This window comes from Filicampus tigris, chromosome 15 (assembly GCF_054856515.1).
Source record: "Filicampus tigris isolate MCC_2025a chromosome 15, RoL_Ftig_1.0, whole genome shotgun sequence".
Classification (NCBI taxonomy): Eukaryota; Metazoa; Chordata; class Actinopteri; order Syngnathiformes; family Syngnathidae; genus Filicampus; species Filicampus tigris.
The window spans coordinates 18943768-18957373 of NC_141231.1; the positions used below are offsets into that span (position 1 = coordinate 18943768).

The 13606-nt window shown below is 47.8% G+C and overlaps 1 protein-coding gene across 2 annotated transcripts; it reads right to left on the reverse strand.

The window, feature by feature from the left end:
• Positions 1 to 246: 246 nt before the first annotated feature.
• Positions 247 to 13062, reverse strand: ssh1b (slingshot protein phosphatase 1b). Of its 2 annotated transcripts, XM_086053310.1 has the most exons (17): positions 12960 to 13062; positions 11271 to 12288; positions 10257 to 10461; positions 9477 to 9514; positions 8635 to 8735; positions 8481 to 8545; positions 7823 to 7944; positions 7666 to 7731; positions 7105 to 7170; positions 6331 to 6525; positions 5955 to 6048; positions 5751 to 5879; positions 5183 to 5229; positions 4617 to 4763; positions 3435 to 3635; positions 2370 to 2979; positions 247 to 1023 (listed from the first exon to the last, which is right to left on the reverse strand). In XM_086053310.1, the coding sequence occupies exons 3-17, from the start codon at positions 10323 to 10325 to the stop codon at positions 622 to 624; spliced, it is 2352 nt and encodes a 783-aa protein (XP_085909436.1). In that variant the 5' UTR covers positions 10326 to 10461; positions 11271 to 12288; positions 12960 to 13062; the 3' UTR covers positions 247 to 621. The 2 variants fall into 2 exon arrangements, with proteins under 2 accessions (XP_085909436.1, XP_085909437.1); XM_086053311.1 differs by lacking the exons at positions 11271 to 12288; positions 12960 to 13062 and having other exon boundaries at positions 7666 to 7728; positions 10257 to 10594.
• Positions 13063 to 13606: the final 544 nt, after the last annotated feature.

The window sequence follows — 13606 nt, forward strand, 5'->3', positions numbered from 1 at the left end:
CCTGAATACTATGCGGACTGAAGACTTGGACTACATACTTTTGAGACAGTGTGAACACTGAAAGAACAAAGACCATGGACTTAGAATGTTCCTTTGTGAACCATGGCCTGGACAAGAGTAACAAATTAGTGAACGCAGCCTTAAACTCTGTAAAAAAAAAAAAAAAAAAAAAAAAAAAAAAAAGAAGGCAAACTTTGAATTGATATAAACTCTTGAGATACAAAATCAAGACACGTGGACATGAGATATCGTCTTGGTAGTGCGACCATCGACATTCTTTGCGAATACTGTTTATGAGATACACTGATTTGAAATATTTTCCATGAAATTGCCATCTTATCACCAATGGTTCCAGCTCAAGTAATCAAAAATCTGATCCGAGCATCCGTGGTTTTGTGACAATGACATAGGGTGCCCCCCCATCCCTTTGTGATCCTGTTTCTGTTTCCAGTTTTCAGGTCTTTTTGGTCCAAGCCCAACCAGATGCTTCATCGGATTCCTACCCCACAAAGTGCCCCGTCTAAAACTTTCTTGTCCAAGGCCGGACTACCCTGTCATGGGAAGCCGGTTCCCCGGTGCCACATGAAAGCAGACCACCCATCCTGGCATTCGGTCCCTGATTCACTCAATTTCCGACTCAGCCCGAGAACCGGTCTGTCCTCCGGCCTCCGGTTCGTCCATGACTTCTACGTCTGCCGAGTTGCAAGCGTGCGTAGGGTCTTCACAACTCATGGGCGAGACCAGCTTCTGACAAGGAAGTGGGACCTCGGCGGAACAGCAGTACTGGGTTGAGACCGGCGGGGGAGGATCCGGTAGAGACTGTGAAATGAAAATGGTCCCGGGGGGGTCGATGCAGATGGTGGGGAGTGTGCAGTGTCGAGGGGGGTGAGAGGGATTGAGGCGGTGGGAGCGGGTCCCCGCCAGCCGGTCGCAGCGCCGACCCTGTGGTAGACGCAGGCAGCAGTCTTTGCAGGACTGGTAGGAGGGTTTGACTTTCAAAGGGTTGCCCGTGCTAGCGCTGTCCTGCAGGGAGAAAATGGTCGAAATGTACAAATATTAAATACTTGAAAAATGGAATTTATACAAAATCTGAGCAAAAACAAAAATCTTGTTAGGCACTATTTGGACCAACAACTGTAATTTATGTCATTTTAACAAAAAAACGCAAAGACATGCTACATTTGAGAAATGGAAAAATGGACACATTGACTGTGTTCAGAATCATTCACTAACTCCCCTACTCGTGAACAACTATACAGCGAAACCCTGCATGTTCAGCATTTGCCTATTGACGGATTTTTCTGGGCAACCTGTCCTCCATTATTAGCCGTTTTTGTGCTCGCGCCAACAACAGCGGCTTCATTTGGACAAAAGTATCGCTTTACCGCCATCTTGTGGAATCTTGTTGCCAGTGACCTATTGTTACAGGCATTGTCTAAGACAGCTATGTGGTGTGTGACGTGTGCTGGGGTGGCGGGAGAAAACCCGGAACAGAAAGGTTCGCGTAAGCGAGAGTGAGAAGGCCACTGGAAAATAAAGAGAACCCCGATTGCAAAGCGACTTGACGCCTCGTTGTCTTTGTCCACCACGCTGACTGCAGTCAGTTCGCCCCTTACCACGGTTTGGCGCTGATACGACTGACTCAAGGCTGATCACGGAAGGTAACACTATGTTGAAGTGAGTGGAGGTGCAAACTGTTGACTAAAGTATCGCTTTGCTGCCATCTTGTGGAGTATTGGTGCCAATGACCTTATATTGAAGCCACATCAGTTTGTGCTGGCATGTCATTTCACGACCGAATGCAGTCATTTCTAACTTTATAAGGTTATACGGGCTCGCGACAATGTACATGCACCATACGTGCATGGTGTTGGTGCTCTGTCGCCACCTTGGGGCATCTATAGGCAATGACACACTTCCTGAAGGCAGGTGTCAATTCTTTTTGGCCCGATTCCCTATGCTCAGCAAATAGTGGGGGCATCGTCTATGACAAATTCCCAAACCTTTTGCCCTCCCAAAAGTCCCAATTTTCACCCTTGGTGTTCCTCTGCGCTTCAAGGTGGAACATGTGACGTCATGTCAGTTTGTGCTAACCTGTCATTTAGGCTAGGCTGCGAGCGAACACGATTGATTAGCCTCATGCGATGATTTGTTTGTGTGTGTGTGTGTGTGTGGTCGTTTCACTACAAGGGTTCACGACTGCACATGCTCGATATTTGGTGTCGAAGATTTCTGATCCTCTCGGTTTAAAGTGCTCGGCTGCCGTCTCGCGGCATCTGGCAAACCCCACAAAGGGTCAATGCGTCAATGATTCGCGGGCGGTCTGTTCAGCGCGTTGCTAATTGCCAACACAGGCAACGTCAACTCACGTCAAAGGCAGCCGGGCAGCTCCGCTTGGCGGCCAGCCGGTTGCTGTTGTTGGTGTTCAAGTTGGCCAGGCCGAGACGGCTCTCCTCCGCGTGCTTCTTCCCCTCCAAGGCGGCCATCTCGGCCTCCTCCTTCTTGGCTTCCTCCTCGTCTTCCTCCTCCAGTGTGCTGAACTCCAGCCTCAGTCGCATGTCCTCCAGGGGGTCCAGACGCCCACACGTCTGTGCCCCCGTGCCCCCGGCGCCGCCCGGCAAGGCCAGGTGGGCCACGGGGAAGCCCTCGTCCTCCAGCAGGGCGTCTCGCTCCACGTCCTCAATCTCGATGAAGACCCTCTCCATGCCCAGCAGCGGGGGGCCCCGTACCGGCGTGGAGGGCTCGCTGTCCAGCGCCGAGTCGGACAAACGTCGAAAGTAGTAGTTGTAGTTGAGAGAGTCCAGAGGCTCCATCTCCGGACCTCGGCAGGGGGACGCCCCGCAGACCCCCCAGGCCTCCTCCTCCTCCTCCTCCTCGTCCTCGTCCCCGTGCCGCGCCGAGCCCTGGCCGGGGGCAGGCAAGTCGTCCGAGACGTCCTCATCCGTGCCGGGTCGCCACAGCTTGTTGTGGCGCTGTTTGCTTTTTCAAAAAACAGGGCGTGGAAATGGATCCACGCGGATAGATTGAAACTCAACTATAGCAGCATACACACGTAGCCAAAACAGGACAAATGGAAGCATTTCCCTTCCTTCCGTTCAGAGTTAGCAAAGGTCAGAATATTGGATGTCTGTCGAGATTATCCTGAGCGATGAGGATGTGTCTCAAGACCGTGAGTAGTTTTGTGTGCTCTAGCAGATTGGAATTGCACTAACATCAGGCGGCTAATTTCCGTTAGCCGTCTATGGCGTTTCACGTTATATGTTAGCAGTAAGCTAGCAGACTTTTGTGATGTCTTGCTTGAGCCCATTTCTTTTTTATTAAGACTATTATTTCCTGCTGCCCCCAGGTTTTTTTTTCTTTTTGAATATACGGTCTCTCTTCATCGCAAGCGTTCCCGCCTAGCGCAGGGGTCTGGAATGCATCCCGGGCGTTACCTGGCGTCCAGGATGCCCTGGTATTCCGCCAGCTGCCTCATGAATCCGGCGTTGGGCTGAGCGATGCTGCGCTTCTGCTTGACGAAGTTGTAAGCTTTCTCCAGCGGCCATCCGTACTCCCTCATGGCGTACGCCATCACCGTGGAGGCCGAGCGGCTCACGCCCATCTTGCAGTGCACCAGGCACTTGGAGCTGCTCTTCCTGGTTGGGAAAATAACAAACACAAGTGTCAATACAGTGGAACGCCGTCAGCGTGGGAGACTTGTACTGACCGAAATGTGAGTATTTGTTTCACCCCACTGTATGAATGTATGAATCCCAAATGTCTATTCTTCCCATTTCTCTTGGCTGTACCGCTTCCAGTATGTGTCCAATCAGATTTCCGGCTCTGCGTGTTGCCATGCCAATGGAATCTGCCCGGAGCCTCCAAAATTAGTGGCGCTGCTTCATGTAAACTTTATTCGCAAAGTGACTTTCTTTTTTTTTTTTTCCAAGTAATCACATTTCAAAGTCATCTTCACTGGCCCAGGGCGCTGGCCTTCGATGACGTTAACATTTTTTCAGTCATCCGATGTGTTGGTCGGAAAACAAAACTGTTCCAACAACTATATTCTATTGTCATCGAGATTAAAGCGGAAGTCAACCCAAACGTTTTTTTTTTTTTTCAAGAATATGTTCCCGGCAGGCCCACTAATTGAAACACGACATTCTGGTTAATTTTGCATTTGTAGAATATAAGTTAAGCGGCAAAATGCACTCATTTTTAGCCATCTCTGCGGGCAGCCATTTTGTCTTGTGTCGACTGAAAATGACATCACAGCTGCTCACGTAGCGACTAATCACAGCTGACATTTTTTTCTGAATCTGAGCCGTGATTGGGCATTGTGAGCAGTCGTGATGTCATTTTCAGTCGACAGAAGACAAAATGGCCGCCCCCAGAGATGGCTAAAAACGAGTGGATTAACACTTATTCCACAAACGCAATATTTATCAGAATGCACTGTTTCAACTAATGCGCTTGCATAGAACATATTCTTGAAAAAAATGTGTGCATTGACTTCCCTTTTAAAGGCAGAATTTTCCCTATCTTGTATTGGCTTGAAATGGAATGAAGTGTGTGATGAGTGCAAAACATGAAGTCAAAGTCCCGTTTGGCCCACAACAAGCACGCAATGGCGTCACCTGGCTTTGACAATAAAGTTGTAGGTGTCGTTCCAGTGGGCCAGCAGGTCGCTGGCGTCCTCGTCGTCAACGCGTACGTTGTGATAGGAAAAGACGCCCGGGAAGAAGTTGTCGATCTCTCCGGTCACGTTCAGAATGTAGCCCACGCTGAAAAATAACAAGCCCAAAAAAAAAAACAACCCCCTTAGTTTTTATTCGATGCAAGTATTACGCCCCTTTTACTCTGATACCGCTAAATAAAATGTCATGTGAAATTTGTCTGAAGGCAGGTGCTTACACTGGATGTCATTTTCAGTCGACTAAAGACAAAATGGCCGCCCCCAGAGCCGGCTAAAAACGAGTGCCTTTTGCTGCTTAATTTATATTCCACAAACGCAAAATGAATCAGAATGCTGGCAACATATTCTTGAACAAAAATAGGTTTGGGTCGACTTCCGCTCCAAGTTGGTCCAGCTAGCACATGAAACCCGGCTAAAGTCGATTTTAGTTTCACATGACCAAATGTAGCTTTCTCAAGCCTCACTATTCGGAAGCATTGTTTGGCATATTAATGTGACGCGTCTCACCCACAATCACGAAGTTCCTCCAGGTTGCAAGCGTTCCATTCCGAGCCCTACAGAACAAAGAAATATTGTCATTGAAACCCTCGCCACTTTGTGTGATCATAGTAGGGGGTGAGTGACCTCCGATATTTTTCTGTAGTTTACGCTAGTCAGGTGACGATAACAAGAGTCGACATCGATTAATCGATGACGTCCTTGATATTTTTTTTCAGCCGTTAACGCTCCGTCCGCGCCCGACCGACTCTTTCATCCACTCACATCCAGACACGTTCGCTGCCGTGCAAACACCGACAGTCGGAAATTGCAGGAGTTTAACTCCAATTCACGCATCGCAAATGAACCGCTTGGTGGACTCTTTCGCGGCCAATTTTGCCGTCGCGTCATCCTTTCCGCCCCCGTTTCCGAGCCGCTTTATCGCCGATTCATCAACTTCGAAATATAATCAGAGCGGTGAAGTCACCTGGTGGATTATCGGACTAATTGGCCCCGACCCCTAAAGTCGAGTTGCAGTCGAGTTGCAGTAATGTCACGGTAGACCGAGTTACTGTAGTTCAAGTCGGCGGCGGCTGACCAAGTAGACGTGGTCAAAGATGGGCGTGGCTTTGTCCATCTGACCCAGGATGAGCAGCATCTCGTTGTCGATGAACTCCTTCAATTCTTTCAAGTCGCAGCTCATGCGTCGCTCCAGCTCATTGCGGATCTGGCCCGGCGGACAAACGGACAAAAGTCGCGGTTTTAGTTGTAGCTAACGTGTTAGGCGACTGGATGTAGTCACCTCCTTGGAAGCGATGTTCTCCAAGTCTTGGAACGTCACGATGCCACGTAGCTCGGCTTTGATGGCGCTCTCCGTTCGCTCCCTTTCGGTCGGCCTGCGGGAGGAGATCACACTGACGTACACCATGCACCCGTCTGCGTAGGACTTGGACACTTATCACAGGTTGACCACACGTGTACTCTTATGCAAATATATATTGTAAGACTAAGTTCAAAATGGCACAGGCAATTATGCTATCAAGCTAACATCCTAAGTGATAGCCAAGTGAAATGCCCAACCCTGAAATTGTTGACTCAAATCTGACTCGAGTCAAGTCATGGCGACAAGTCGGGTGTTGACACACGCCCGGGCGCAGAAGACGAGACTTTGGACTCACTGGTCCCGAAAGACGGCGGGCGAGTCGGGGCGGGTGATCTCCAGCTCTGTCACGGCGTTGCGCTCGTTGACGCAGCCCTGCTCGGACGACACGCGGCTCTCGTAGAACGCCGTCCACGTGAGCGAGGGGCCGCCGGGGAAGTAGCTGCAGCGGCGGGACACCTCGCACGCCTTGCGCACCACCTGAAGGGCGCACCTAAGCAGCACATGGGCAGCAACCGCCTGAGCTCGATCCGCAAAATGAAGAATATCGAGATATTCTATGTATGATATCGACAATAAGAAGACTTTCTTGATACCGTAGTGGTGAAATAGCAGCAAGCAATAATGAAAACAACGAGTACTATTCAAATAAACCAAATGTTATTTCCAAATTGCATACATTTGGGGGGGAAACAACAACATTGTGTAAGATGCACTGCATCTTTTTTTTTTTTTTTTTTCAATGTCCATCGTATTGCTTTTAGTTGGATGATGGATAGAGGTTGAAAGGATGGATGGATTGATAGAGTGGATATAAAAATGACAGATCTTTGTGACGAATACAGTAATAACTCATTTCAAAACACGAAGTAAAAATAATGTGAGTGCTGCTCTTGTAGTTGTCTGTATAGTGTGACATACTTTTTCATTTCAATTTTTAAAAAAAAATTTGAACAAGGGTGTGAACTTTTTACATCCATTTTAGATCATGGATGCGTATCTGAGGATGAATTGAAATTTTCAAGTCAGTTTCTTATGCCACCTGTGCCGGGAATTATCCGAGCCAACTCACCACATGGCCTGCACGGACACGGGCTTGAAGGCATGCGAGCGTCCTGCCGTCTTCACACTGAAGCTTCTGTGACATGGAAAAACAAGATCAAGTAGAAGAAGAAGAAGAAGAAGATGACGAGTGGAGCGGGTGTGGGATGTACACACACACACACACACACACACACACAGTGGTTGCCTAGTGGGGGGCTGGGTTTCTTGTTGTCATTGTACATGTATGTAAATGTACTTGTCAGTACAGTAAATGTGACATTACCTCCAAAAACACTGTACATCTCGTCCTAGAAAAAAGCTGATTCAATAAATATATCGATACATGTACATGTGGAATGATTTGATCTGATTCGGTTCGAGTTGCAACTTTTAAATCAAAATCAACTTTCTGCTTCAAATGTTTTTTGGGGGGGTGACACCCTTAAGGCCACCTCTGCTCTGCTGTTTGGAGTAGCATAATAATAATAATGCTAACGTTATTATGATGCTACCATACTAATGATGATGAGAATAACGACGATTTTCATAGACCGAATCACACTCGTCGTACGTATAAAGGCCATCTTACCCGTCTCCATCCAAGTGTATGTTGGCATCGCTCCACAGCGGCAGCACCATCCCGATGGAGCAGCTTCTTTCGAGAGGGGCACGAACGAACGAGGGTCAGGATTAAAAGAACAAAAGGAAGAATTGGATGATACAATGATACGGTCGAGACGGGACACCTGTCTTGCTGGGCCAAGTCCACCCCGAGGACGATGTTCTCCTCCGTGTCCTGATGGCCGCTGGTGTACACCACCAGCATGTATCGCACACGCTCCGACCAGCCGCTCTCCAGTCTCACCGCCTGACGAACAGCGGGACCTCATTTCAGGGTTTGGTCAACGGCAGGGAGCGGCGGCCGCAACATGATTGCAATCGCTTCAAATATATCATTTTCAAAATAGTCAATCATTCAGAGCTGGGCATTCGACTACAAATTGAGCGTCCGTTATCCTTATGCAGCGTGGGTACCCTTCAGTCGTCTGTCATTCGCCTTTTTTTCGCGGGGGGGGGGGGGGGGGCAGAATAGTATATACTATAGGACGGTCCGCCTCAAATTTCATACGGATGTCCGTCAACGGTTCCCAACAATAACTCATTGTTTTCCTCCCTGCGATCGCCGTGAAAAATAGACTAATAGATGAGTAAATAAAGGGGCTTCCGTCTATTTGGAATTCGTTCCCGTCATTTGTCAATCGTCAGCAAAACGGGCATCCGTCAGTGACAGATAGACGGACCGGTCCGTCACATAGGCGGAGCGCACTTCTTTTGCAAAAGCGGTATGAAAAGTAAAAAAATAAATACCTAAAATGAGGATAATAAGAACAATAAAAAATGTACCATCTTAATGCGATCTTCCAAGCGGAGTATCTTAAACATGACCTGCAGGTGTTGAGGCAAGTCGCCTGGATACAAACACAAACACGTTGCCAATATCGATTTGAAACTCGATTTTTTTTTTGTTCCCTCCAATTTTGCTGTTGCTTGCACGTACCTGTGTGGTTGTGCCGGGTGGGTGTGTCGGGCGCCTCTGTGCTGCCGCCCTGCTGGAGGAAGAGGGCGGCTCCCTTCACCATAAAGAAGCTCTCGTTGAGGCTGACAACAACAACAACGACACGCAAGACGCGCTTGGTCATGCCACAAAGCATAGACTGTCATGACACACAGGAAATGGAGGAGTCGCAGAAAGGCGGACAAGTGTACATTTAGCTACTTCCACCCAAATAAGTCAATTATTCAAAACAGTAAACGATCCATCCATGGACGCACGGCACATGGACTCCCATTTCCCCATCTGGAGGATTTCGAGTCTTTTGACGAGAGAAGTGGGGCACAAGCCTGGATTGGTCGCAGTCATTTGAGGGCACTTATCAAGTAGAGACAAACAAGTGTTTGCATTTAAGGGCCAGGCAGAGTTTTCTACGAAGCTAAGATGACTTAAGGCAAGGGAAGTTTGGATACACCATGAACTTGTTGCCCCGTGTTTGACCGCTGACCAATCAAGGGCACTTCTCTCGGCCAAAGTCAGCTGATGTTAATTGAAGGCTGAGTTGTTCATGGGTGTGAAAGTGAGTATAATGCTTGTTTTCCTTTATATGCCCTGCAACCAGTCATGTCTGTGCCCCACTTCTCTCGCCAAAAATTCGTTGACGGTAAGGGAAGACTCTTAATCGCACTTATTGTGAGTGTTAGTGTGACTAGTACTTGTGTGTCTATACGTGAGCTCCAACGACCAGTCCAGGGTGTGCCCCTCTTCCCTCACCAAAAGTAACCTCAAGTTAATTGAAGACTCTAAATTGCTCGTAAAGTTCAATGTTCAAAAGACGACAAACTCACCATTGGTTGTTTTTGCGATCTTCGTCGCTTCCAAACTCCTGCAAGACAAAAAAACAAAACAAGGCAAACTACTGGAAAGATGAATACATCACAAGTGCATCATGTTGAATTTAAATCTGGAAGAGGGGCACCAAAACACGCAACGCGAGTGACGACTTGTTTTGGCGCTGTTGGCTGGCGAGCACTAATCTGCGCCGCGAACGGGAGTGTAAACACTACGTCTACTGCGTACAAGACGCGAGGCGCATTCAAATGCATTCGGACATTTCAAACTCTTTAAAATTTATCAAGCACTGCACTGCACTACTTTTTTTTTTTTCCACAAAACCACCCAACTTCTTCAAGCATATTTAAACATTCAAGATAGTTCTTTTCACGAAGTAAAGATTGGGGCAAAAATACTGAAAAAAAAAAGTCATGCTCAAAGCAAGCCCTCACTCGAGGTCTTTGTCGGGCTATGCTGCCCTCTGCTGCTCGAAGGCCTTAACAAACAAAACAATCACTCACCCGCATTCAAACCGAGAGGCATTTTGTGAGGAGTGTTCCTAATATTTTGGACCTCCACATGAGCCCAAATATTGGGAACGGCTCTTAGCCAATCAAAACGGTGCTCCGTCGCTTTTGCGCGGATAGGTATAGCTTATAAAGTAACCAAATGAGGACTTCTGTTACTGCGCTGGCTAACGCCAAAGCGAATATTCCCTTCCCACCCCACTAGGCACACGCCCACGCCGTAATTGATTCATCACATTTATTTGAGTTCCACGCATGTCTACGTACCTCCACCGCACTGCTGGCCGAGGATGCTGCACTCGGGCTGGGGCAGCGCTGCAGAGTCACCAGGGCCATGGCCGGAGGAGGGCGAGAAGGAGGAGGAGGAGGAGGAGGAAGAGGTGGGAAGATGCGCCGAGTTGGCCTCCGCTGTCACCGGGGAGAAAACGCCGAGTCAGGCCCGGCGACGCGGCTGCTCCTCCGCCGGCGCTCCCTGCACAACCGCGACGAGGAGCACAAGCATGATAGTGACGCTGCTCATGTCACTCGCGTGCGCGTGGATGGATGGCGAGAGACAAACAGAACGTAGGCGCGTGTGCGCGGGCGACGCGCAGCTTTGTGGAGGCCACCTCTGATTGGCTGGCCTAGTTTGCGTGTGCGCTGTCATTGGGCCAATGTTGTCAAGGTGACTGGACAGACTCAGACCAGATACCACCCCACCAAGATAATATTCAAATGTGTCAACATGAAAATAAAAGTCAAAGTATTGTTGCTTAATGCTTACGGAAACTTATCTTTTCATTTACTCTTAATCTCAATAAGGCAGTTGAAAACTATTTGCCATGTCATCCAGGCTACAAACAGTCTTTGACGCAGTGATTTACAGACATGTATACATTTTTTCTTTAACAGTCTCAAAATGTCCATCCAGAACAGCTGCAAATCAAAAAGACATGCCCCAAATAGGTCAGAGTTCACTATTAGACTAGATGGGCCTGTAATGTAAGCCTTACATTTGCTTTTTAACATTTGAGGTGGAACTTAATCAAAATGCAATGCTTCATTTAGGTAACTTTTTCCCTGTATGCAAACGCAATGTTTTATTTTTTAAGCTGATTACAGTGGCTTACAAAATGCATCTACTTTCTGTAAGTACAGTAAATCCACTATCCTGTTTTATGACGACTTCACTGGTGAGACTTTGAACAGCTGACCCTTTTCAGTGCACATGCACTCACAAATTGTTCTGCTGGAAATGACAACAGATAATGAGAACATTGCAAGTATGAAGAGTATTTCTACCTTCGTCAGTAGCGCCACAGCAGAATCCATCGCTCCCGTGTCCAAGAACGCGACCCATGGCGTCGACTTGATGGTACAATTTGCTCACTCGACCGTCATTTCCACTCCGGCTGTTGTGATCCGTGAGCTCTTTATTCGTCTTGTTTTCACTTTGCATCTTCCACGGACTTGGTTCGCCGCGCGAACAGTTTAAAGCTCGCCTTGGTCGGGAGTAATAAGCCGGTACATGCATCCTTGTCGACGATTCAAAGTTGGGTGGGATGTCTTTATCCCGCGAAAATGCACACAAGAGTCTGCACAGGCGTCGGCGGCATCCTTCAGGTCATCCCGCAAGGTAAGAAATGTTTGTCGACGCGCGTCTCGCTTGACGCGACTTTTCCCGACAGCTCCGACGCCGAGTCCAAGTCAACCAAGGCGCCAACGTAGGCAGTCAGCCGGGCAAGTGGATGCGTGGCTCGTGCGGATCCTCGTTGGCCTACGTGTGCAAACGGCAGCAGAAGCGTAAGTTGGCTCGGCCGTCACGTTGGCGCTCAAATGGACTTTTTGCTGCAGGCCGCCCGGACGGACTGCCCGTGTTCCTACAAAGACTTTGGAATAAATGTTTCTTTGTGGCTTCAGCGTCCCACCGCGGCAACGGCGAGTTCCGGTACGGAGATTCTTGCTATCATTTCGATGGGACAAAGAAATCACGTGAGGATTCTCAGAAGTACTGCCAGAATCGGAAAAGTCACCTGGCCAGCTTCCAATCGGCAGACAATGTCCGATTCTTGAGTGGCGAGCACCAACACTGCCATTCTCGCTGAGTATAAGAAATGTAGGCCTAAGTTAGGCCGTAACGTTGTTTTCCATCCACGGTGCAAGATGGATCCTAGCACATGTGAGAACCTTTTCTACTACAAAAAAAAAAAAAAAATGGAAGCCATTCTAACAGCCCGACCAAGGCCGAAAAAAAACGGGATTCGTCGAAAGGCTTCCAAGGATGGTCTCGAAGGTGATCAACTTTTCTACAATACAGGACCTGCAAATGAAATAAAGACCAAAGTGGTTTGCGGAGTGGAGGAGGCAAATGCATTTTTTTTTTCAGATTTTCATACCCGCGCAACAGGAGCACACTGTAGGCAGAAGAGAAGGGATGCCATTTTCGAAAACATTTTTCTGGCCTGGAATGACTTCGGACATTGACAAATGCGTAAACGAACATCACACCAATTTAATATTTTGCATCATGAAATTTGTAAATGTACTTTATAGATGAGTGTATATTTTTACACTATTGTGTGTGCGTGCATGTGCTTATGTTTGCACCGAATACAAACTTTCATTGACCAATTTTGGTTTCAATTGCCAATGAACGTTGTTGATGTTCTTTCCAGGTAACACAATGTGAAGTTTGCCAAGCCAGTCAACACACTTGAACGGCACTGTTCATTAATAGTAGCTATTTAATATTCTCATTTTTCACCTCCCCCCCAAATGTATTCTGTGTCCACCTCACCAAAGTCTTGGTTCACAGAGCTAGGGTGTTACGTTGCGAGCCCTCCTCAAGATGGCAAGGAGCGCGAGCGCGAGCGCGGGCACGAGCACGAGCACGGGGCTAGCATAGGCGTGCGTGACAGTTGGAAGGGGTCAATGGAAAACAAAAACATGCACGAAAAGACAACAAATGCAGACAAATAAACAAGGACTGACCACGTCAATCGCAGCTAGCCAAGTCCACCAGCAACCGAGTCCCTCTTAACTGCTTGCCGGTGAACAAACCTGAAAGGAATTGACTCATTTGGTTACTCTCCCCCGCTCTCATTGGGTGGCTGAACCGGTGACGAAGGCCACCAATCAGGGCAGAGCACGCGCACGCGCACACGCACGCGCACACCTTAAACGGCCACCACACTACGTGGGCCGTAACAAGGGGTCACAAAGGAAGTTTTCCCAATATTTCCACGAGAATATAAATTGAAGAATAATGCCTTCATCACATGATTTGAACATTTTCACTTTTCAGTGTGTATTTATATTGATGGACTCCCAAAAGTGTCGATAGATTATGCATCCAAGTCATGCTTTTCATTGTGTGCAATGATGCCACTAGTATGAGCATACAGGGCGAGTTTCATGTACCCACGGCGTAATAATGTACACTCATCTGTAAAGTACAATGACAAATTTCATGATGAAAATTATCAATTCAATTGGTGTGATGTTCGTTTGTTGTAACTTAACTGAGGTAATTGAAACAAGTTGTCAAAAGTGGCTTAGAAAAAAAAAAGTGACTGTGACACTTTAGAACCACGTCCAAATAGTGGTCAGTGGTCAGTATTAAGACAGGGACTCTGGTA

Bases quoted from the DNA above. Each gene is read 5' to 3' on its own strand.
- ssh1b (XM_086053310.1), bottom strand. From the start codon at position 10,325: ATGGCCCTGGTGACTCTGCAGCGCTGCCCCAGCCCGAGTGCAGCATCC. The intron at 9,515-10,256 runs GTACGTAGACAT...TTTGTCTTGCAG, and splicing joins CGGCCAGCAGTGCGGTGGAG to GAGTTTGGAAGCGACGAAGA. The intron at 2,980-3,434 runs GTAACGCCCGGG...TTTTTGAAAAAG, and splicing joins CAGGGCATCCTGGACGCCAG to CAAACAGCGCCACAACAAGC.